The sequence below is a fragment of the Chaetodon auriga genome, chromosome 1 (genome assembly GCF_051107435.1).
Source record: "Chaetodon auriga isolate fChaAug3 chromosome 1, fChaAug3.hap1, whole genome shotgun sequence".
NCBI lineage: Eukaryota > Metazoa > Chordata > Actinopteri > Chaetodontiformes > Chaetodontidae > Chaetodon > Chaetodon auriga.
The window spans coordinates 11572197-11590635 of record NC_135074.1 but is presented as its reverse complement, the minus strand read 5'-3'; the positions used below and the strand labels follow the sequence as shown (position 1 = coordinate 11590635).

The 18439-nt window shown below is 42.0% G+C and overlaps 1 protein-coding gene across 1 annotated transcript; it reads right to left on the bottom strand.

Moving 5' to 3' along the window:
* Positions 1-4553: 4553 nt before the first annotated feature.
* LOC143335258 (ubiquitin-conjugating enzyme E2 Q2-like) lies at positions 4554-18239 on the bottom strand. The gene is made up of 13 exons (XM_076754586.1): positions 17541-18239; positions 17042-17146; positions 14789-14911; positions 14390-14443; positions 13817-13957; positions 13030-13114; positions 12327-12387; positions 12147-12237; positions 11992-12050; positions 11782-11830; positions 11537-11632; positions 9150-9216; positions 4554-7834 (listed from the first exon to the last, which is right to left on the bottom strand). The coding sequence occupies exons 1-13, from the start codon at positions 17697-17699 to the stop codon at positions 7803-7805; spliced, it is 1122 nt and encodes a 373-aa protein (XP_076610701.1). The 5' UTR covers positions 17700-18239; the 3' UTR covers positions 4554-7802.
* Positions 18240-18439: the final 200 nt, after the last annotated feature.

The window sequence follows — 18439 nt, the reverse complement described above, 5'->3', positions numbered from 1 at the left end:
AAGCTTAGTGTTGATCAGCGTTGTAATGTAGCACTGCTGCTGGGGGATAAATGCGCTGAATCTCTAAAAGCTCTTTTCATAAATTAAAAAATAAAAGCACTGATATTCTGTGTGTTATGACAAATAAAGAATGGTTTTACACTCATGGACTCACTATTCCGGATGCATGAGACTTGTGCGAGATACAAAACCAATCAAGTAAAACACCAGAAGTGAAGTTACAAGGTGATGTACACTATCATCTTAATATTCCATTTGCTCCTGCAGAGGTGCTGTGAGTGTCCCTATTAAACGACAATGCAGCCACTGAATGAGTAATGAGCTCCGTCACTTTTTTCATCTCTTTGCTCATCCCTCTCCTCAACTTTAGCATTTTGTTTTCTGTGTGTGTGTTGCTTCAAAAGATGTTATGATTCATTTGCAATTCTGTGCCCCATCTCAGCCAGCAATTTATTTTCAAGTCCTTGAAGGTGGATCTGTCACTGTCTGGTGATGTGCACCGAGACTTTCACTCCCAAGGACAGAGTGGCAATTAGAGAAATTTAACAGAAAGATCAAACTTTGCCAATTCGGATCTCGTATCTGTTCGATCCAGCTGCCATTCTGTGATGATGTGTACCTTTTTGGAGAAACTACGGTGTGTAGGATTCTGGGGCTCTTACTGTAAAACCCCCAAACAGTCCACTGTGCAAATTCAGTTTGCTGTTGATTCGAGTGGGCAGGCCTACTCATCCCTCTCGGAAAGCTCCTCTGAAATACTTAAAGGATAAACGAGTTCCTCACATATACAGCATATTTTATTCAGCAGCCATTCACAGCGCTCTCCCCGTGAAAATTATTATACTCCACACATTGCCATTCACCACCAATGGAGAATCTGAATATATTATAACTTCTTTATTCACTATCTCTGCTGATTACACATTTTCCCATCCTTTTCCCAGTTTCTGAAAAGGTTTCAACCTCTGCTATTGTGAGTTACCCTCTTAACTCCAATTTCAACTATTTCCTTTTTTGTTTCGACTGAATATAAGTTTTACAGTCGGTGTAAAGTATCATCTTGGATCTACGTTAAAAAAAAAAGACTGGCCGGCAATGTCAGAAGAAGCTGCACTGTTTTGATCCAACAAACAGCCACAAAGTGTGAGCTGGCTGTGGAGACTTTACGGCTGTGTAGTAACAGAGTCTGCGGGGGACGACACCTGTCTTATTGCTCTCCAGATGCTCTGCTCTAACATCAGGTCATTCAATGGGATTGTTTTTTCTTCAGCCACTGATTCTGCCTCGTCTTTCAAAGCCAGACGTCATTACGGCAGCTCTGCGCCTGTGCTCCCTATATACTCTAACAAGGCTCACACAGACCACTATAAAAGGGCTGGCTGTCTATTAATATCAGGAATCACCTGCTGTCTGTAAAAGCATCTGGTTTTGTCTCTGTGCTGCAGCAGTATTTAAAGCATCGCTGGGACGCTGACCAGAGGAGCTGGAAGGAACAGACTGCATTAATTAAATTAATCCGGTGAAAAAAACAGATATCTGCAGGCTCTTGCAGTAAGTTACATACTAATGAGACTATATAGTGCAGATTCCTTCTTACTCCAAGCATCCACACAGTTTAAGATCATAACAAAGCTATTCATAAAACACACAGCTAAATGCTGGAAAAGTGGAAATGGCTTTTTCTTCTCAGTTGTGCATTGGATGGATATCTTAGTGGTTTAGGACTTCAAGCTACTTATTACAAGCCTTTTAACAGCTGGTCAGCTTAGTTTAGCACAATAAGTAGAATATGGGGCGAATGTCCAGCCAAAATCAGCACCTCTACAGCTCACTCATTAGCATGTTATGACAAGTATGGATCTTTATCGAGTATGTATGTGCAGAAGCCTTCTGTTTTTTGGCTGGGATCAGTTGAGACTCCAGGAAGAGAATCCTCCCGCCAAGAAACAGAAGCCCTTAAAATGGCTAACAAAAAAAAAATAAATAAAAATACTATTATTATGATATGTATTGTGTTTAGTGAGTTTAGAGGTGCTGGTAGGTGGATCTTGTTGCCTTTGGATGGAGCCAGGTGAGTGATTTCCCCGTTTCCAGTCTGTATGCTAAGCTTAGCTGGCTGTAGCCTTAAATTTAACAAATATGAGAGTGGTGTCAGTTTTCTCATCTAACCTCCAGCATGCAAGTGATCAACTGTATTTAACAAAATGTTGATCAGTCCGTTCAATATAACTGCAAAATTAGCGGAAGTGGAATCCGTCTGTATCACATCCTTGCAAATGAAAATGAGGAATGTCAGTTTCACACGTATTAACTCATTTATCTGTAATGTCAGACTGGTCGGTGAGAGGAGGATGATCAGCAAAGCAAAAGGTTAAAACCCTTGCGGCTTCTCTGATGCATTCAGTCTGAATCTGGGTTTACGCTATATGTTATTCATGGAAGGCAATGAAAGTCAAGCTCTGATGGACGCAGTTAACCGCAGGCTATCAATCAACTCCAGCTGATTCTGAATGCGGCCCCACCGTGTGCTGTGCTCTGGCCCAGGGTGAGGGAGGAAAAGTCAGCTACTTCTTGCTGTCTCAGTGTGGGCACCAGCAAGTTAATCACAGAGATGCACAGCCTCTTTCCTCAGGCCCGGAGCCTCAACAGTCTCCTCGCAGTGTTGTGTCTGAGGCGAGCGACAGGCTGGACAGACAGATTGGCTGGAGCTGGATAATGAGGCCTGCTCCTCTCTGGCCAAAAGGCCAGCCAAACCCACACATAAACAAAAATAAAAAAAGGCTGCAATAATAGGCAATTAGCTTTTCATTGGCAAGCTGCTGAGTTCCACTTGTCGCTCCCCTCCTCCTTACTACAATCTGCCCTTTGACTTGACTCATTTTCCTGATCTCATGAAAAAATACTTTCTGGTTCTTGGTTCTAGTGATTTCTGATATGCTTAACTATCCAGGCTGCATCCACACGATCGACCACAGACTCAATAGGTCACCCTGCTATCTACTGCGAGCCTCCTGCTTCTCAGTGATGGGGATTGATTCAGCTATTTATCACAAACATGTCATCTATGAGAGCGGCGCTTGCCATCCCACCATAACAGTATCTGACTCCAACACACTGATGGGAGAATATGAGCATGTCCATATCAGATTGTGTCCCATCAATAGCAGCCCTCTCACGGAAATAAATGACCTTATTATTCATTCATACGACCTTGAAGGAAATGAACCACAGAGATGGTAAGAGGAGGGATGAGTGCAATAATGGAGCATCAACTGGTGACTGACATTAGAAGCAGAGAGAAGTTCTAGACTGGCACCAGTGACTTCAAAATAATAATAATAGCCTGGAGATACAAGAGTGCTGCCATACCATCTAGTGGTGGCACACACACAGTCATGTTTCTGTCACTCCTGGAGGCATAAGACAGATGAACATTCATTTCCTGGAGATTTACCTTAACCTTAAACCAAGTCTTCACCCTAAAATGTAATGATTTACATCATGGGGACTTGTGTTTTGAGGAAGGTGAGTCCCTGCACTGGGGCTGTGCAAACAGATACAGGCACACACGCAAGACGCCAACAAACCTCGAGGAAGTGGTGGAAATGTTGAAAGGAAATTTGTTGAAAACCTTGGTAGGATAAAATCTGTCCATCCCACTCACAAAGGTCAGCACTCTTCCTGGGGGTAACCCAGCAGTTACCCCCAGGAAGCTGCCATAAATCACTGGCCGCCAAGTCAAACCTGTTCAAAACAGATTTTAGCTCCACAATGTTGATGTTTGGTTTCAATGGTCATACATGAGTCGTAAGGCTTTGGCTTCAAGCAGTTAGTCAACAGCTGGTATAATTTGAGCCACAAAGATCCTTGAATATTTACACAGTTTAAGTCAAAATCAGGCAGAGTAATACATATCAGCAGCGAGAACAGGCTCAGGGTCGGTGGGAAAAAATGGAAAAGTGAATCAAAGTTTCACCCTCAAGTCAAAGAGGCAAGTCAGAGGGGCACTGCCTCCAGTGCATTAGCTCAGTTCGTGGGTAAAACAAGCAGGCAGCTGTCCACCTGGATGTTGATGGCAGCACTGGACAAACACTGATGTCTCAATCTTTTGGCAAAGAACACCATCTACTGGAAGACACAAGAAATGCACCATCTGGAGAGGCAGGACTCACATTGGGCTCTGTGCTTTACAGTGTAGGTTGGTGGTGCAATTCCAGGCGCCTCCTGCCCATACTGATGTGTCCTTGAGCAAAACAGTGAACCTGGAGTAGCTTCCTATGTGGGAGGAAAAAATGTATGTTGCTTTGAATAAAAGCCTCTCCCAAATGAAGGTAACATGATGCATGAATGAGATGCATTTCACTGCCAAAGGTCCAGTTTCACCCATTTATGAGTTTTAGTGCCAAAGTCAGTTTACTTATCAATACTTTCCACTGTTCCTATTTAGGAGTGATACATTTTCAGTCAATACCAGGGAGATCTGGATGTATTGCAGGAAACAGTTTTCCATTGGCCACTGATGAACATTTTCATTTGAACAGAATAAAAACCTATTTCATAAAATTCTTTATTCATAAACTTGATGCAAGTTTACAAATTATTTTACATGGTCAAAATCACCCTTGCAATGGAAAAAAAATGAAACCAAACCAAAGCATGCTAATAGTGCATAACTTTATAACCCGGCCACTGCAGTTAACAAAGCAAGGTAAAGAACCCAGAATCAGGCTAATTCAGACCTCAAACCCGATAGGTCGCTCGCCAAAGCAGAGAAGAAATTTGTGAGCCAGACAAACACGAGTTTGTGTCAGAGAAGCTGTTATTCAGTGCACAACAGACTTCTGTACACCATTATTCCAAAGGTCAGGTTAAAGATGTGGGCTTACAATTGTTCTGATGGCACGCAAATCTGAACTGCTACTTTTGTGGGGTGTCCTGGCATCTTTGAAAGGTAATCCAAGCAGGTAGGATGTCTTCGTAAGTCCATGTGTCTCATATAGGGTCCGACCTGGTTCAATAGGTACTAAGCGGCACACAGGGAGAAATTATCCTGTGCACTAATGTAAGGAAGTTAAGTAAACGTGTCATGAAAAATGGATACATCTAGTCTTTTAAACCGCACTACCCGACCACTCTTTGCCTTCAGTAGCTTGGGGAAAAATACCCATTGATATATTGACATGCAAAATACAGCAATATCAAAGAGACAGGGTAGACGTGTTCTGAACCCCTCATCGAGCGCAGGGTAATGTGGGGACGGGAGCAAAGCCCTGCTCCACGCATCTAATCATTCCAATAACTTGCTTAGTAATTATCAACAGCATTCAGAAAATCTAAGTGTGTGCAAGTGAACAGCAGAACACTCTGCGCTGCTTACTGGTAAAACAGGGATGTCACTTTAAAATGGACCAAAAAAAGATTGACACATTCAATCTTGCATTTCATAATGATATTCTGAAGCAATCCTTTGCAAAGTTGAGTGTGCAGTATGTATTCCTGAGTTTGCTTCTCCAGAGAATGCAGCGGTGGGCTCGACGATGTGACCAGAATGAAGTGATTAGTACGTTACTGATGGCATCACAGCAGCTAACAACCATGCCGATGATCCGTAGGCATGTTGAGATTTTACTTTCGGTGAAACGATAAGGGAGGGTGATGCCGGTGACGCTTGTTCTACACACCCCGCAAGCCTAAAGAAACGTCAGACATATGCTGAATGTGAACGAGCGGCACGTTCTATACCAATCTCTACCTGTTTTGAAGGTACTGGTGTTGTGACTGAGGTTAATATCACTGAGAAAACTCTAAAATCAACTCAAAAATGAGGAATGACTGTATGAATTAGCATAACTAAGCTTTCTATGCTGGTTTTTCAGGACAATATACTTAAAACAATGCAAGTAACCACACAATAGAACACCCACAACAAACGTGTAACTGCATTAATTGGAATGCTCCACACAGTTTTCTGCATATTATTCACATTACATCAAAGACCCAGCACGCTGAGGGGTACAGCAGCGCTGAGAGTGGTTATGAATAGTAACCAGAGAGGTGGAAATGGGAAGAGCTGGGTCCTTCCTGTGGCAAATCTGAACAAATATTTATCAAACCTACGCAAAGCTCCTGGAAACGGAACAGACTCCAGTCGATCTTCCCAGGTGTGAAGCCAGAAGGTACATGGTCAAGACTATTGCTGTGAATTTGAGACTCGGGCTGCACTTGAAAAACCAGCCACGAGGTCAAGGAAAAGTCAGAAGGTAAAGGTCACCCCCCACCCCCGCCCCGACTGTTACGACTGCAGGATTGGCAAAGTGCTCTGGATGTGAACCAGCTACAAGAACTAAGCAGGTGACTACACGGTTAAGCTGTTAAGACTAATTTTCTTCAGTACAACAAAACTCCACAAGACTGTGTCTTCACTGCATAGCCTTACTGAGGTTCATCCGGTTTGAGTGATTAGATATGAAAAGCCAAACCTCTGGAATGCCAGAAAACAGCTGTGTCTACGCCGATACTGTCACGGCCACTGAAGTTAAGAGGTGCCATCAAATAAGGGGAATGGTACTGCCAATGCTGCCAATAACATGAGGATTACAAATCAATATAAAAAAAAGAACAAAACCGCAGTAGTCATTAAGCTTACATAAGAACATGGCGTACTTTTGTTTCCTTCTGCAAGAGTATCCATGAAGCAACATTTTCTTATTCTAAATGGGTCTTGCAGTGCCCCTGCTGTTAATAGTCAAGGGTATATAGTAATACAGTCTCTGCCCAGCCAAAGACCCAGACAAGGTTACATTATAAACAATTAAATCCTTTTGCAGAAATACAAATTTACATGTTTACACGTGGAGTTAAAATCAACTACATTACAGTGTGATCAAATCCAAACCCGCCCGTGCTTCGCCTGGCCATGTGTCCAGCCTAGCCACACACCAAACCTCTGCTGTCCAGTTGCTGGTTGTGACGATGACGACAGTGGTCTCCGACTTTGGAGCTCAGCAGGATGCTGTTCTTCGTTGTGGGCTGTCCCACTCCAGGCTGCAAAAGTCTCTTTATCTTCCTCCCCACCTCAGGGATTCAAGCTTTAAAAGATAAGAGGTTTGAAAGCAAGCTAGCCTCAGAAGCATGTTATTCCAGAGGGGGGATCTTGGCATGACAAAGATAATACATGAGCACAATATTACAGAGGCCGTCCATGGAGAGAAAAGGCAGTGGTTCTTCCCACCGCCAACTTTAAATATCCTTCCCTGCCACCACTGAATCGTATCAGGGAATGTCGCATGCCATTCTCAGATCCAGTCTGTGGTCAGAGAGGCAGTGTCTGGCGACTGGAGCATCAGCCCGCTGGATAAAGCCATGCCGCACCTTTCAACTCACAGCCAGCGAGTAACCTTGGCATGCTCAACGCCAAAACCAAAGGGTGACTTTATATTTAGTCCGCCGTTTTCCTGGAGTATGGGATGACTGTCGCCATGGAAAAATTAGATTGTATAAGACAAGAGATGTACAGAGATAAATATCTGAAGAGAGGACACCCTTGCGAGTAGCTGATGACCTTGGATGAGAATGTCAGGTGGGGGTCTGCGCGTGTGTGTGTGTGTGTGTGTGTGTGATTATGTGCGAGTGTCTGGGTGGTCACTGGATGAGGAATTTGGTTTGGATTTCGAACTCTCACGTAGAGAACACAATGGTTTAGCAGGATAAAAAAAAAGGATTGGTCGCAAGGGGTATTTTTTTAAAAAAAAAAGGAAAAACAAAGACATGTGGTCCCAGTGCAGGAAAGGCATGAGTCTCTTTTAGCCGTCCTCCTTAGGGGGTGTGTACCAGCCTGGAGGGGGGGGGGGACAAAACACAATAGCAAAGAATGACTAAACGGTAAACATCAACAATCTACAGTCACTCGGCATCCACAACCAATAACATGAGGGTTAGATTGATGAATTTTGCATATCGTCGTCGGCCCCACAGGCTTGTACCTGCATTTCTAACCATCTCGGTTTGTGCAAGAACCAAAAGAGCAGGCAGAAAGTGTTCAATGGTGAGACCCAGAGGCACGCGTGGCTCAGAATTTTAAAAAAGGTTCAGCCAGGCTTCCAGCTCTCAACTTTCATATTCTTCCACAATTAAATATAGCTCGATGTAGCCGAGAGTCGAGGGAATTAGCATATTTTCACCTGCACTTCTGGTTTTAAAATGCAGCGTGGTGCTTTCACAGAGGTCAAGGACAACAACAAAAATTTACATTAGTGGTCATCTTTGAGCAACTTAGCGCTGAGCTTCATCTTCTATTGTCAATTTCATGTTCAACTGCATATTATTTGGATTTGACTGGGAATAATATTCATTTATTGTGCCGTGCTTTGAAACAGCCGAATATCAATTATAATGATCAGAGAAACAAAGCCTTTAGCTCCTAAACAGAAATGTGATACATCTGAACTAAAAAGCTTGCTGGGTCTGAACAGGACATTCTCAATGACATGGCGAGTTATATAAATGAATGCAACAGTTGTTCAGACCATTATTTAGGTTGTTTGTCTTCGAGAACAGACCGTGTGTAATCTTCTTTCCTGACACGGCATAACCAACATTTCTACACCATTCTGATGTCCCTTAAGCTTCTACAAAGCATTTACTATCTGAATCTATAACAGGGGATTTAAATAACACGGCACTAAATACTACTAGCAGTTAATCTTCTCGTGGTTCTCATTACAAGTTCATATTAGCAGAAATTTACTGTTAAGATTAAATACACACATGCAGAATCATTTAGACTTTTGCTGTCAAACTCCTACATTACACATAAGGTCAATGCTTTTTCAATACCATGACATGATCCAGGTTAATTACTATGGGTTACTGTTAGTTCAGTAAGCATCCACCTAAGTGTAAATAAGAGCAAATGTGAGATGTGTACATGTACTTACAGTTTGTGTGTGGATTAGTGTTATCTACAGATACCATGTTAGTTTCAATCCCTAACAGCACAAATTAAGCATAACAATACGGGCTACATGTTTGGTACATACACAACACTACAAGTACTAATTGTGCTCAGCTTTGATGTATGGGAGGGATTTGGTTTCAGTAAACAAGGTCAGTAATGCTCCCGGTATGAAACTGGAGACAGAAACACTCACCGTTCTTTTCGTGGATCTGAACCAGGGATTTGTAGGACTGCTGTGCTCTGGCAAGATTGTACTGGTTCTGCATTAAAAGATGAAAATGAAGTCAACCTTAGAGTGTGCGATGGGTTTATGATGACAGTACAGAACAGGAAACAGCAAGGACAGCTGTTTTCTACGTGAGTGGGGGGGTGGGGGTGGGGGGTTATCTTACATCTCCAATTTCAAGAACAAAACCCAGTGTGTGGTGCAGGACAATAAACACACACTCTCCCCTTGTTTAACCATTCATCACACTGCTTTCATGCACACCTGGCCATCACCCTTCACAGCAGACCCGGCTCTTCACCTGCTCGTCTGACCATTAGTTTGATCAAAGCTGCAGTCAGACATCTGAATTCATCTATTGCACAATGCTGTCTAATTTTTGACTACATTGGTTTGAACTCATTTGCCGTGACTTCTGGGTAAATTACAGCCTTTCTCAAACTAATCAACACATCTGACCGCTGAAACCCGCTCATCCCAGTTTGCCTTATGGAAGAATTCAACAGTCAACAGGGCGTTTGACAGGGAAAATTCAGCAAAGAGTGTAACAATAAGAAACACTGAAATAAAACCTCTGCTGTAGCAGAGCTTAGCTGCTGTGGTAGGGCTCATTACCTCCGTTACTCCTCTGTCAGACTTCTTAGGCAAACGACAATGACTCCCGCTGCTCTCACTGGATGTTGCATGTATATTTCATATGTACTATTACAGCCTCTCTTAAAACTTCCCAACCTTAATGACAATTTCTTAGCAAACCATAAATTATGAGAGATTGTTGCTGCTTTTTTGACATTTGGTGCCACTGATCAGCAGCTGTCACCTATGGTTACCTTGGAAACGGGACTGCTAGTTCTGGGGTAGCTCTGGGGGTAGGGGGGCCAACTTTTTAGGCTTATAGGAATTTGGTCGTTATTTTTCTGACACTGTCCTGCAAACATGCATCTGACTAATGTAAGAACTAAGTTTAAACTGGCCTTTATGAAACCATAAAAAAAACACTGATGGCCAACAGGGCTAAAAGTTGCAGAAAACGTCTACAGTAACTGCTTGTCTGCACAAGCCACATTTTCAGTCGTTCTCACGTGTGTGTGAAACAGATACGCTTCTGTTTCAATCAATACATCTGTCTACATATAGGCCATGTGATGGCTCGTTCTCACCAACAAAATACACACAAAACTGCAAACCAAGACGTGTGTTCTATTTTCTTCTGTTTGCATGTGAAATTTCTGTGGTTGTGTGTTACGCTCTAAGCGCTGCAAAATGCAGGTGGCCTACACTCAATACTGTGCCTGAATGCATACTGTGTAGACACAGGAGGGCAGAAGCTGCTCTGCTTCCATGCTCCTTTCACTACCTGGGTCGTGCAGACACTGTAAGACTGTAGAAATTTTATAGTGACCCTCTAGTATCTCCAAATGTTTTTAAACAAGCTGCCTGTTCACCTTTTCATACTCAAGTGAAGTGGTTTCAGATTAAGTCGTGTGTGTACAATATATACATTTTTCCCCTGACAAACTCTCAAAACAAGCATTTTGACCTCGGGCATCACACAGACACATCACTCCTGTTAGACCTTGAGTGAAAGTCAAATTTTAATACATAATGGTTGACAAATAAAACCAGAGACTAATCTCTGAGTAAAAAATAGCTTCAGACGCTCATTATGTTAACATTGCGCAATAAGCGCCTAAAAAAAGCTGTGATCCACGTGCCAATGGTTTCCCCAAGAAAAAAAACAATCATTTTAGTAACTGCTGTGAGAGGCATTCAGAAGTCAGCTGATTAAAATGCCTCCTGCACTGAAAAGATGTTTTAAATGTATGTATGTAAGTATGCTTTCCAAATTATCTTTATACCAGTTGCACATTACGCTAACCCAGCATTTAACAGGAAAGGACGAAATACATAAAACTAGGAAGATGAGAAACTTCAAATGGGATTAGCATCTGTGAGAGCGAGCGTCTGAGAGGGACGTATAAATATTAATGTTTCTTTGATACTTTACTATCAAACTGTGAGAGAAGCCTGTAGCCAGATCAAGTGTCATTAAAAGAACATATTGAGTTCAAGTGACAGCGAATGCAATCTGCAGCATGCTGCACCTCCCACCTCACTCCAACTGGATTAAAAATAAAAAAAAAAAAACAGCCACAGAGCCTGTCTGGCAGCAGAAGAAACAGGAGAGTGTCACACAGCACAACAGGCCAGAGCTACAAGCCAGAGAAGCAGGCCTCTGTGTCAAAGCACTGTCATCATGGTCCACATCATTCATTATGTTCGTTATGTGAGCTCCACGTTATTACAGGACATTTCCTGACTTGAAATGAAACCTCTAGGGTTTCCTCACTTACTTTATTGGCTCCAAACTGCACTCTGGCTTTTCCTTTGACTAAAGTGGCATTGATCTGCATGATGACAGACTCAATGGAATAGGCACTGCTCCAACCCTGCCATCAGGAAAGCCAACGTCAGTGAGAGCAGGTTTTAAAAACACATGTCAATGTAATGCAAAGTATTACAATAATAATAATTATTATTATTATTGAGTGCACATTCAAATTAATTTAAGGCTTTTTTAAAAAAGTGTTTGACATACCTGTTTTGTGAGAAGTTCCATGCACAGGGCACCTCCTCCAAGAACATAACTACAGCAAGGACAGGAAAGAAATGATCAGGGCATCATCAAAATGAAGTCTTCTTCCAAAAGACACTTTTTAATTTAACATTTTGTTCACAAACTCAGCCTCAACTTGGACATGGTCAATGGGGATGGAAGAAAGTATGAGAAGTGGACCAGTGAACTCACCCTCCAGAAAGCACAGGCGAGACCACCCGCACAAACGGAGGATCAAAGGGGAAATTATCCTGTCGAGACGGCCAGCAAAAAAATGTTAATTTACAGGCTTCAAAGACTCCTAAATGGTGTTTCGTTCTCATTAATGCAGAGTCAATTTTACTCACTTTATATGAGAAGTTTAGTAAAATGTAATCCATTCCTTCCTTTTCCTTAAGGACTTGTAAATCACTGTGCAAGGGGCTATCTGGATCCACCCTGTTGGTCAGAAAATGATGCAGTCTGTGTTTATGCGAACATCGAGAAAAAGAAAATAATATGTGACACAAGATCCTTAAGTTACTTACGTCCTTAGTTTGACATGCCATTCATACAGGCTGTCGTTAACAAGCTCGACTGAGTAGATGCCTGCAAAAGAAATTGATTAAATGAGAGTTACTCAGATGTCTCAAAAACCAAGGTCCAGTACAAACTGACAAAACATGTACTGCAACTGGTATCTCAACACTCATGCTGTCAGCAAATTCTGCAACAAATATTCAAAGTGTTGTTCAAAATGTGATGAATTTTTACAAAATGAAAGATTTCAAAATGGGGTTCAGCCTAATCTTTGAAAAAAAAAATTGGTTTGTGCTTCACTTTCTAACAAATATCATTTTCTCTGTTAAGCTGCTGTGGAAAGCATGTCTATGTGCTTTTCTCGCCTGTACAAAAGCATGCAAGAGACATTTGCAAACAGCAAAGGGTGCAGTAACCTACAGTGACGCCTCCACATCCACTGGAGGGTGGAGCTGACCTCAAAAACAGTCTTAAAGAGTTAGGTACCTTTTGAATTCTGCACACTGAACTCACTCTCAGATGTTCATGGTTCTTGTTTTGCAATACTTGATGTTCATCAATACTCATCTATCACATTATAGAGAATAGAACTGATTATTATTGTGTGTGAGGGCTTGTGGGAACATGTGCTAGTTCCCTGGTAGTAGCAGATATTTGTAACTGTTCCTTCCGATCCGCGACAAAGAGTAGACCTTTGTGCAGTGTGCATACCTGTCTTGTAACTCTGAGACCTGTAGATTTCTCTAAGCTCCTTCATCAGGCGGTCAGAGGCTTGCACTGAACCAGACACAGCTCCCTAAAAAATACAAAACAACCACTGTAACAATAAAGACAAACAACACAGTGACTCTGCAATTTTATTGTGAGGGTAAACCTGTCATCTGTACTTAACGTGGGCACTCGAAGAGAAAGGTTTATTCTACTGGACATCAATATTTACCATGTCACAACAGCCCCTTGAGGGAATGTTAAACCAATCCTCAAAATATAAAAAAGTTAAATAAGTGCATGAAAAACATGCAACACTGGTTCCATAGTTGGGTTGTAATTGTATCTGAGGCACTTCAGATACCAAGACAGCCCCACAGCTGAGCCATTGAACAGGATGATGAGCAAGCTGAGAGCCCTTCCCAGAAGAAAAACAAATATTTATACAGGTTTATGCTGCCTTGAAGAGCAGACGCTAAGAGGAACCTGAAGATGAACTGAATATGGGCGCAAACTGAGAAGCAGGTTACATTCCCTATTGTCAGCTATGTGAAGGGAACGCCTCATCGCTGCTTTGTTTCATAGCCTGTGTGTTCAGAACCTTTGTCTGTTTGTGGTTCACAAAAGAAATCACTGCTGACAAAATGAGCAAACAAAAATTCTACGTACATTAAATGAAGGCTTTAACGACATCTACAAAGGTGTGAAGTTGGGTTCTAGATGAGATGTTTTATGAACCATTAGCCCCTCAGCACCTCATAATACATGTGTTTTAATGCGTTAGACTTACATTCAAGTGGTCCTGCCTCTGGTTCTTTCGGATCTTCTCCAGGATGGCTAGATTCTCCTTCTCAATGCCGTCATCCTCTGATTTCTTCCCATCCACAGGCTCCTCCTCTTTCATTTCATAGTGGTCCAGGTCTTCTATGTCCTGTTCGTGCAGATTTGGTATTTTAAAAATCTTTTCTGGTTGACCAGCGATACATTAACAACGTTAACAAACAGCTCAGGGATCAAAGCCAGAGCCAAGTCCAAAGAAGTGATCAAGCTTTCTAGTTCACTAGAACATTGAAAGAAAGAAAACATTAAACATGTCAATATCCAGGATGAGTCGATCAAATTAACTCAAACCTGCATTAATAATCATGTGCATGTGTAATCATGTGTAACATTGGCATCTTTATTAAACAATATGCTTTCCAAAGCCATGTATCATACTAACATGCAATACCAGCAGCATAGACATCACTCTGGATGTGTGACCAAGACGGGAGGCAAATACACAAGTGTTTCATTATTAAGCACTTAGCACAACCTCTTAAGAGCAATACATTAGGAGTTTGGACCAAAGATGATAACTTACTTCTCCCATCTCCTCCTCCTCCTCTTCTTCAGATGTGACCTCCTCTGTCCCATGCTATACACACATACACACACGACAAACATGGCATTTAGTAAAGCTGCATAAAATGATCTGAAAGAGACTCACTGAGCTCCTTTTATTTCACATAAAAACATCTTCCACTGACCACAGGAAGAGTCTACCGATCAGCTTTAAGACAACTACTTCATACAAGGCCTTCTGTAATGGCTCTTTCAACACTGAGCAAAACTGGTCTGGAAAGTGCATAATTAACCATTAGAATTTAAATATGCATGGAATATTCCTTAAAAGTAATCAAATACTGGCCGTGTCCTAGCTGTGCCATTCCATTCCATGCCACAGGGAGGTATTTGACAAGAGCTAACTAGGCAGCCTTGCCTTTCGGTCTTGTCCCGCAGGGCCTGCAGGCAGGGGCTGGTCCAGCATCTCCACATCTGGATGTTGGGGAAGGTTATACAGCCGACAAAGGTCACAAATGAGTTTCTTCAACTGCTGCAAAAGCTAGGAAAGACAACCACAAATAAAAGGAGATATAGAATTAGATAGACCATTTAATACTACAAATGCAGATACACAGTAATGCACAGTAGCAGGTATGTGACAGATGTGGCAGAAACACTGCTGGAAACATGAACAGTAATAGATTATATACATCATGTGGGCATTGTCAAAATGTGATAATTTTTTTTTATACATCACAGACACACACTCTTGAATGCAAAACTAGAAAATCATGACTGTGTGAGACAAAAGACGAGGAATGACAATGTTATTCACCAAGCAGTGTTTTGTTTACAAAATCTGTACCGGTAGCAATAAAGTTAGGACCAATTACTCACATATGATTTCAAACTAAGCATTTCAACATACAACCCTGATTCCCAAAAAGTTGGGACAATGTGTAACACAAAAATAAAACAAAACGTGAGCATTAACTGATCCTTTTTTTATCAATTGAAAATAGAACAAATAATGTATTTTATGTTTTACCTCATCAACATCGTTGATTTTTGCAAATATATATTAATTCTGAATTTGATGCAGCAGCATGTTTCAAACAAGTTGGGACAGGAGCAACTGAAGGCTGGGAAAGCTGTGGAATACGCAACACTTTCCTGGAACATTCCACAGGTAAACAGGTAAATTAGGAACAGGTGATAGTATCATGATTGGGTATGAAAGGGGCATCCTGGAAAGGCTCAGTCGATCACGAGCAAGGATGGAGCAAGGTTCACACATTGTGAGGTGAGCACATGATTGTATGAAGGATATTACTACATGAGCTCAGGAACAGTTTGTTGCAGATCAAGAATCAGGGCCGTAAAACACTGAGTACAGTAACACTGCAAATAAATGCAGGAACACTGACATTGTGTGCACTCATACACAAAGAGGTCGCCGACATAGTTGTTAAGATGCCATCAGCTTGTATGTTCTGTCTGCAAATTTGGTGTGATCCAAACATAACACTAGCACTGAAACATCTGTGCAACAGTAAGAAAATAGATTGATCTTATCTATCCACAGGAAGGCAAGGTTTATACCTTGTAGATAAGGTATAAACCTTCTTTATCTGAATGTAGAATAATGTATGGCACAGACTGCAAACAAACAAAAAAAAATCTTCCTTCTAAAAAAGCTGATAGCACTTCTATAAAAAGCAGATTTTGTGTCCTACAAACAGAGCAGCATGAATAAGTAGGCTAACTAAGCTCAGGATTTCACACCACACGTAGGATTACATAAGAATCTGCCAGTCACAGCCAATTTGCCCTCAAAGGTTGTCCCAATGATCTAATGACATGACCACTTGGTCTGCTGAAAACCTGCATGTCTGTACTTGCCAGTTATACACGGCCAAAGTCACACACATTTATGCAGCACATGCAAGCTGTTTATGTCTGAAAGCCCATCAGACACTCTAAGCCCACTGAGCACTAAAATGGCAAAAACACACCCTTTGACTAATTCAACCTATTAAAAATCTTGCGAGAATGATGGCACAAATGTTTCAAGACAAATACTTTATGAAATGTAGTCTAAATTTTTAATATACAATCCAAGTATTTCACACTACTAAATAATAGCTGTCCAAAATTAAGGAGGAGGGCCAAAAGATCATTTCACACCACGATTATCTGCCAGCTTCTCATGAAGCTGAACACAGCAGGCTGACATTATTGAAGAATGATGCAAAGAAAATGCTCCTGCTCAGAGGCAGTCTGGTCAATACTTGTTTAAACGGCGTGTAGTCTTTTCATTCAGTCCTATGGCACATTCCTGCGACACACTATGAAAGCATATTTGCTGCAGCTACATCAGCTCTGTTTTAACATATCAGGACACTTCAAGAGGAAGTGAGCTGGGCATTAAAATGATCTGCTCATTGTTCATTTTGGTTGACTTGACTGAAGCATCACAAGACAATCTGTCTTGTAGTAAGCTTTTCACACCACCAGCTCCACAAATCCTAGCGTGATGTTATGCATTTTGTCACTTCCAGTAACGCGGGTTTTGAGGTTAACCTTCACTGTGAATAATAAAAATGTCAGCAGATTCTCACAAAGTATAGAGGAATCGTTATGTTTCATTCAGTGTCACGTTGTGAAACAAGCAAGTAAGGACAACTACCAGGGTGCTGCCTTTTCTCACATCTTCCAACCTCTCCAAAACTTGCGCCAAGCTCGGGTCATCAGAGTCCACAAACCATATTGGCGGCGTAGATGGATAAGATTCCTAAAGACAGAAGATGACAACAAAAACAAGACATCACCATATTTGACCTGTTTACTTGCGTGTCGCAGGGTTAAACGGAGTCAATAAATAACGTAAAATCTGGGTTGACTACATTAGCATTCAGAGGCTGCGTTAGCTAACAGCTATGTTTGCTTATCAAAACTGTTTAATAATGGATTGTCAGTCCAACAAACCCCCTACCATGACTGCCTAGCTCCCACTGACATTGGCTTTTGAAAGTACGCATAACCTTTCCCGCATAGCATCAGATTGTACAGTTGTTGAGGTAGCCTGCTACCTGGCTAGCAAGTGAACCAGCTAACTTTAGCTCGCTAACGACCAACAAGGGAAGTGTATAAATCCCGGTCCGGCACTTAAGTTTATGTACCCTTACCGTTATGTTACAGTGGATAATTAACAGCTTCTCCCCAGTTACATTAAACTGGCAGCTCAGCTCGTCGGGCTTCCAGTCAATGATCCTGAAGCGTTCGTGGTTTGGATCAAAAATGGACTCCAAAAACTTCAGTTCGGCCTTCAGCCCCGACACCGACATCTTCCACGCATCTCCGGCTGGGCCGCTGGGGAGGGGGAGAAGTCGGGACTTAGCTTTTAGCTAGCTAAAGCCACAACGCGGATTTCAAGATTAAAATTTGTTTTAAAAAGTGGCAAAGAGATGAAGGACCGCCTCGGTGGATATAGCTGGATACCCAGTGCCAGCTGCAAACGGCGTCCGGTCAAATTTCAACGCAACCGGACAGATTTGCTGATGAAGTAGCTAACGTTAGCTGGCTTTCAGTTAGCATCTGAAAACAGCGCAGCGCTTGGCGAGATGCTAACTAGCGAGTTAGCGAGCTAGTCCGTTGTTGTTGTCTTTCCGTCTATTGTTGTTGCCTGCCTATGATAACAACAGTTTAAGGCTCTCGGGGTATCCCGTGGTCGTCTCCTTACAGTCCCATCGGACAGTTCCTTTTGGGTTACTTAACAACAACAATCACACCATCTCCACGATCTGCACTTAAATCCCGCTGAAGGGACACTGTTTTTCATCCCGGTGTGCAACTGTAGCTGGCCTCTTGTGGGGTTTAAAGATGGCGTTCTGCAATCTCCCCGTTCCCGCAGAATCCCAGCATTCACCGCGTCCTCAATTTATTTGAGGTTAAAGAAAATAAAGGAAAGTTTACAGCATTGGATTATTTTGTCAGACATATATGTGGGACAGTAGCTTCAATATGATTTTTGGTTATTTTTAAGAGAGAAAAACCTATTTCCTGCTCTGTGCTACAGAGTTAAACT

Bases quoted from the DNA above. Each gene is read 5' to 3' on its own strand.
- LOC143335258 (XM_076754586.1), bottom strand. From the start codon at position 17,699: ATGTCGGTGTCGGGGCTGAAGGCCGAACTGAAGTTTTTGGAGTCCATT. The intron at 14,444-14,788 runs GCAAGGCTGCCT...ATGTGTGTATAG, and splicing joins CTGCGGGACAAGACCGAAAG to CATGGGACAGAGGAGGTCAC. The intron at 12,388-13,029 runs GTATGCACACTG...TTTCTTTTGCAG, and splicing joins GTCTCAGAGTTACAAGACAG to GCATCTACTCAGTCGAGCTT.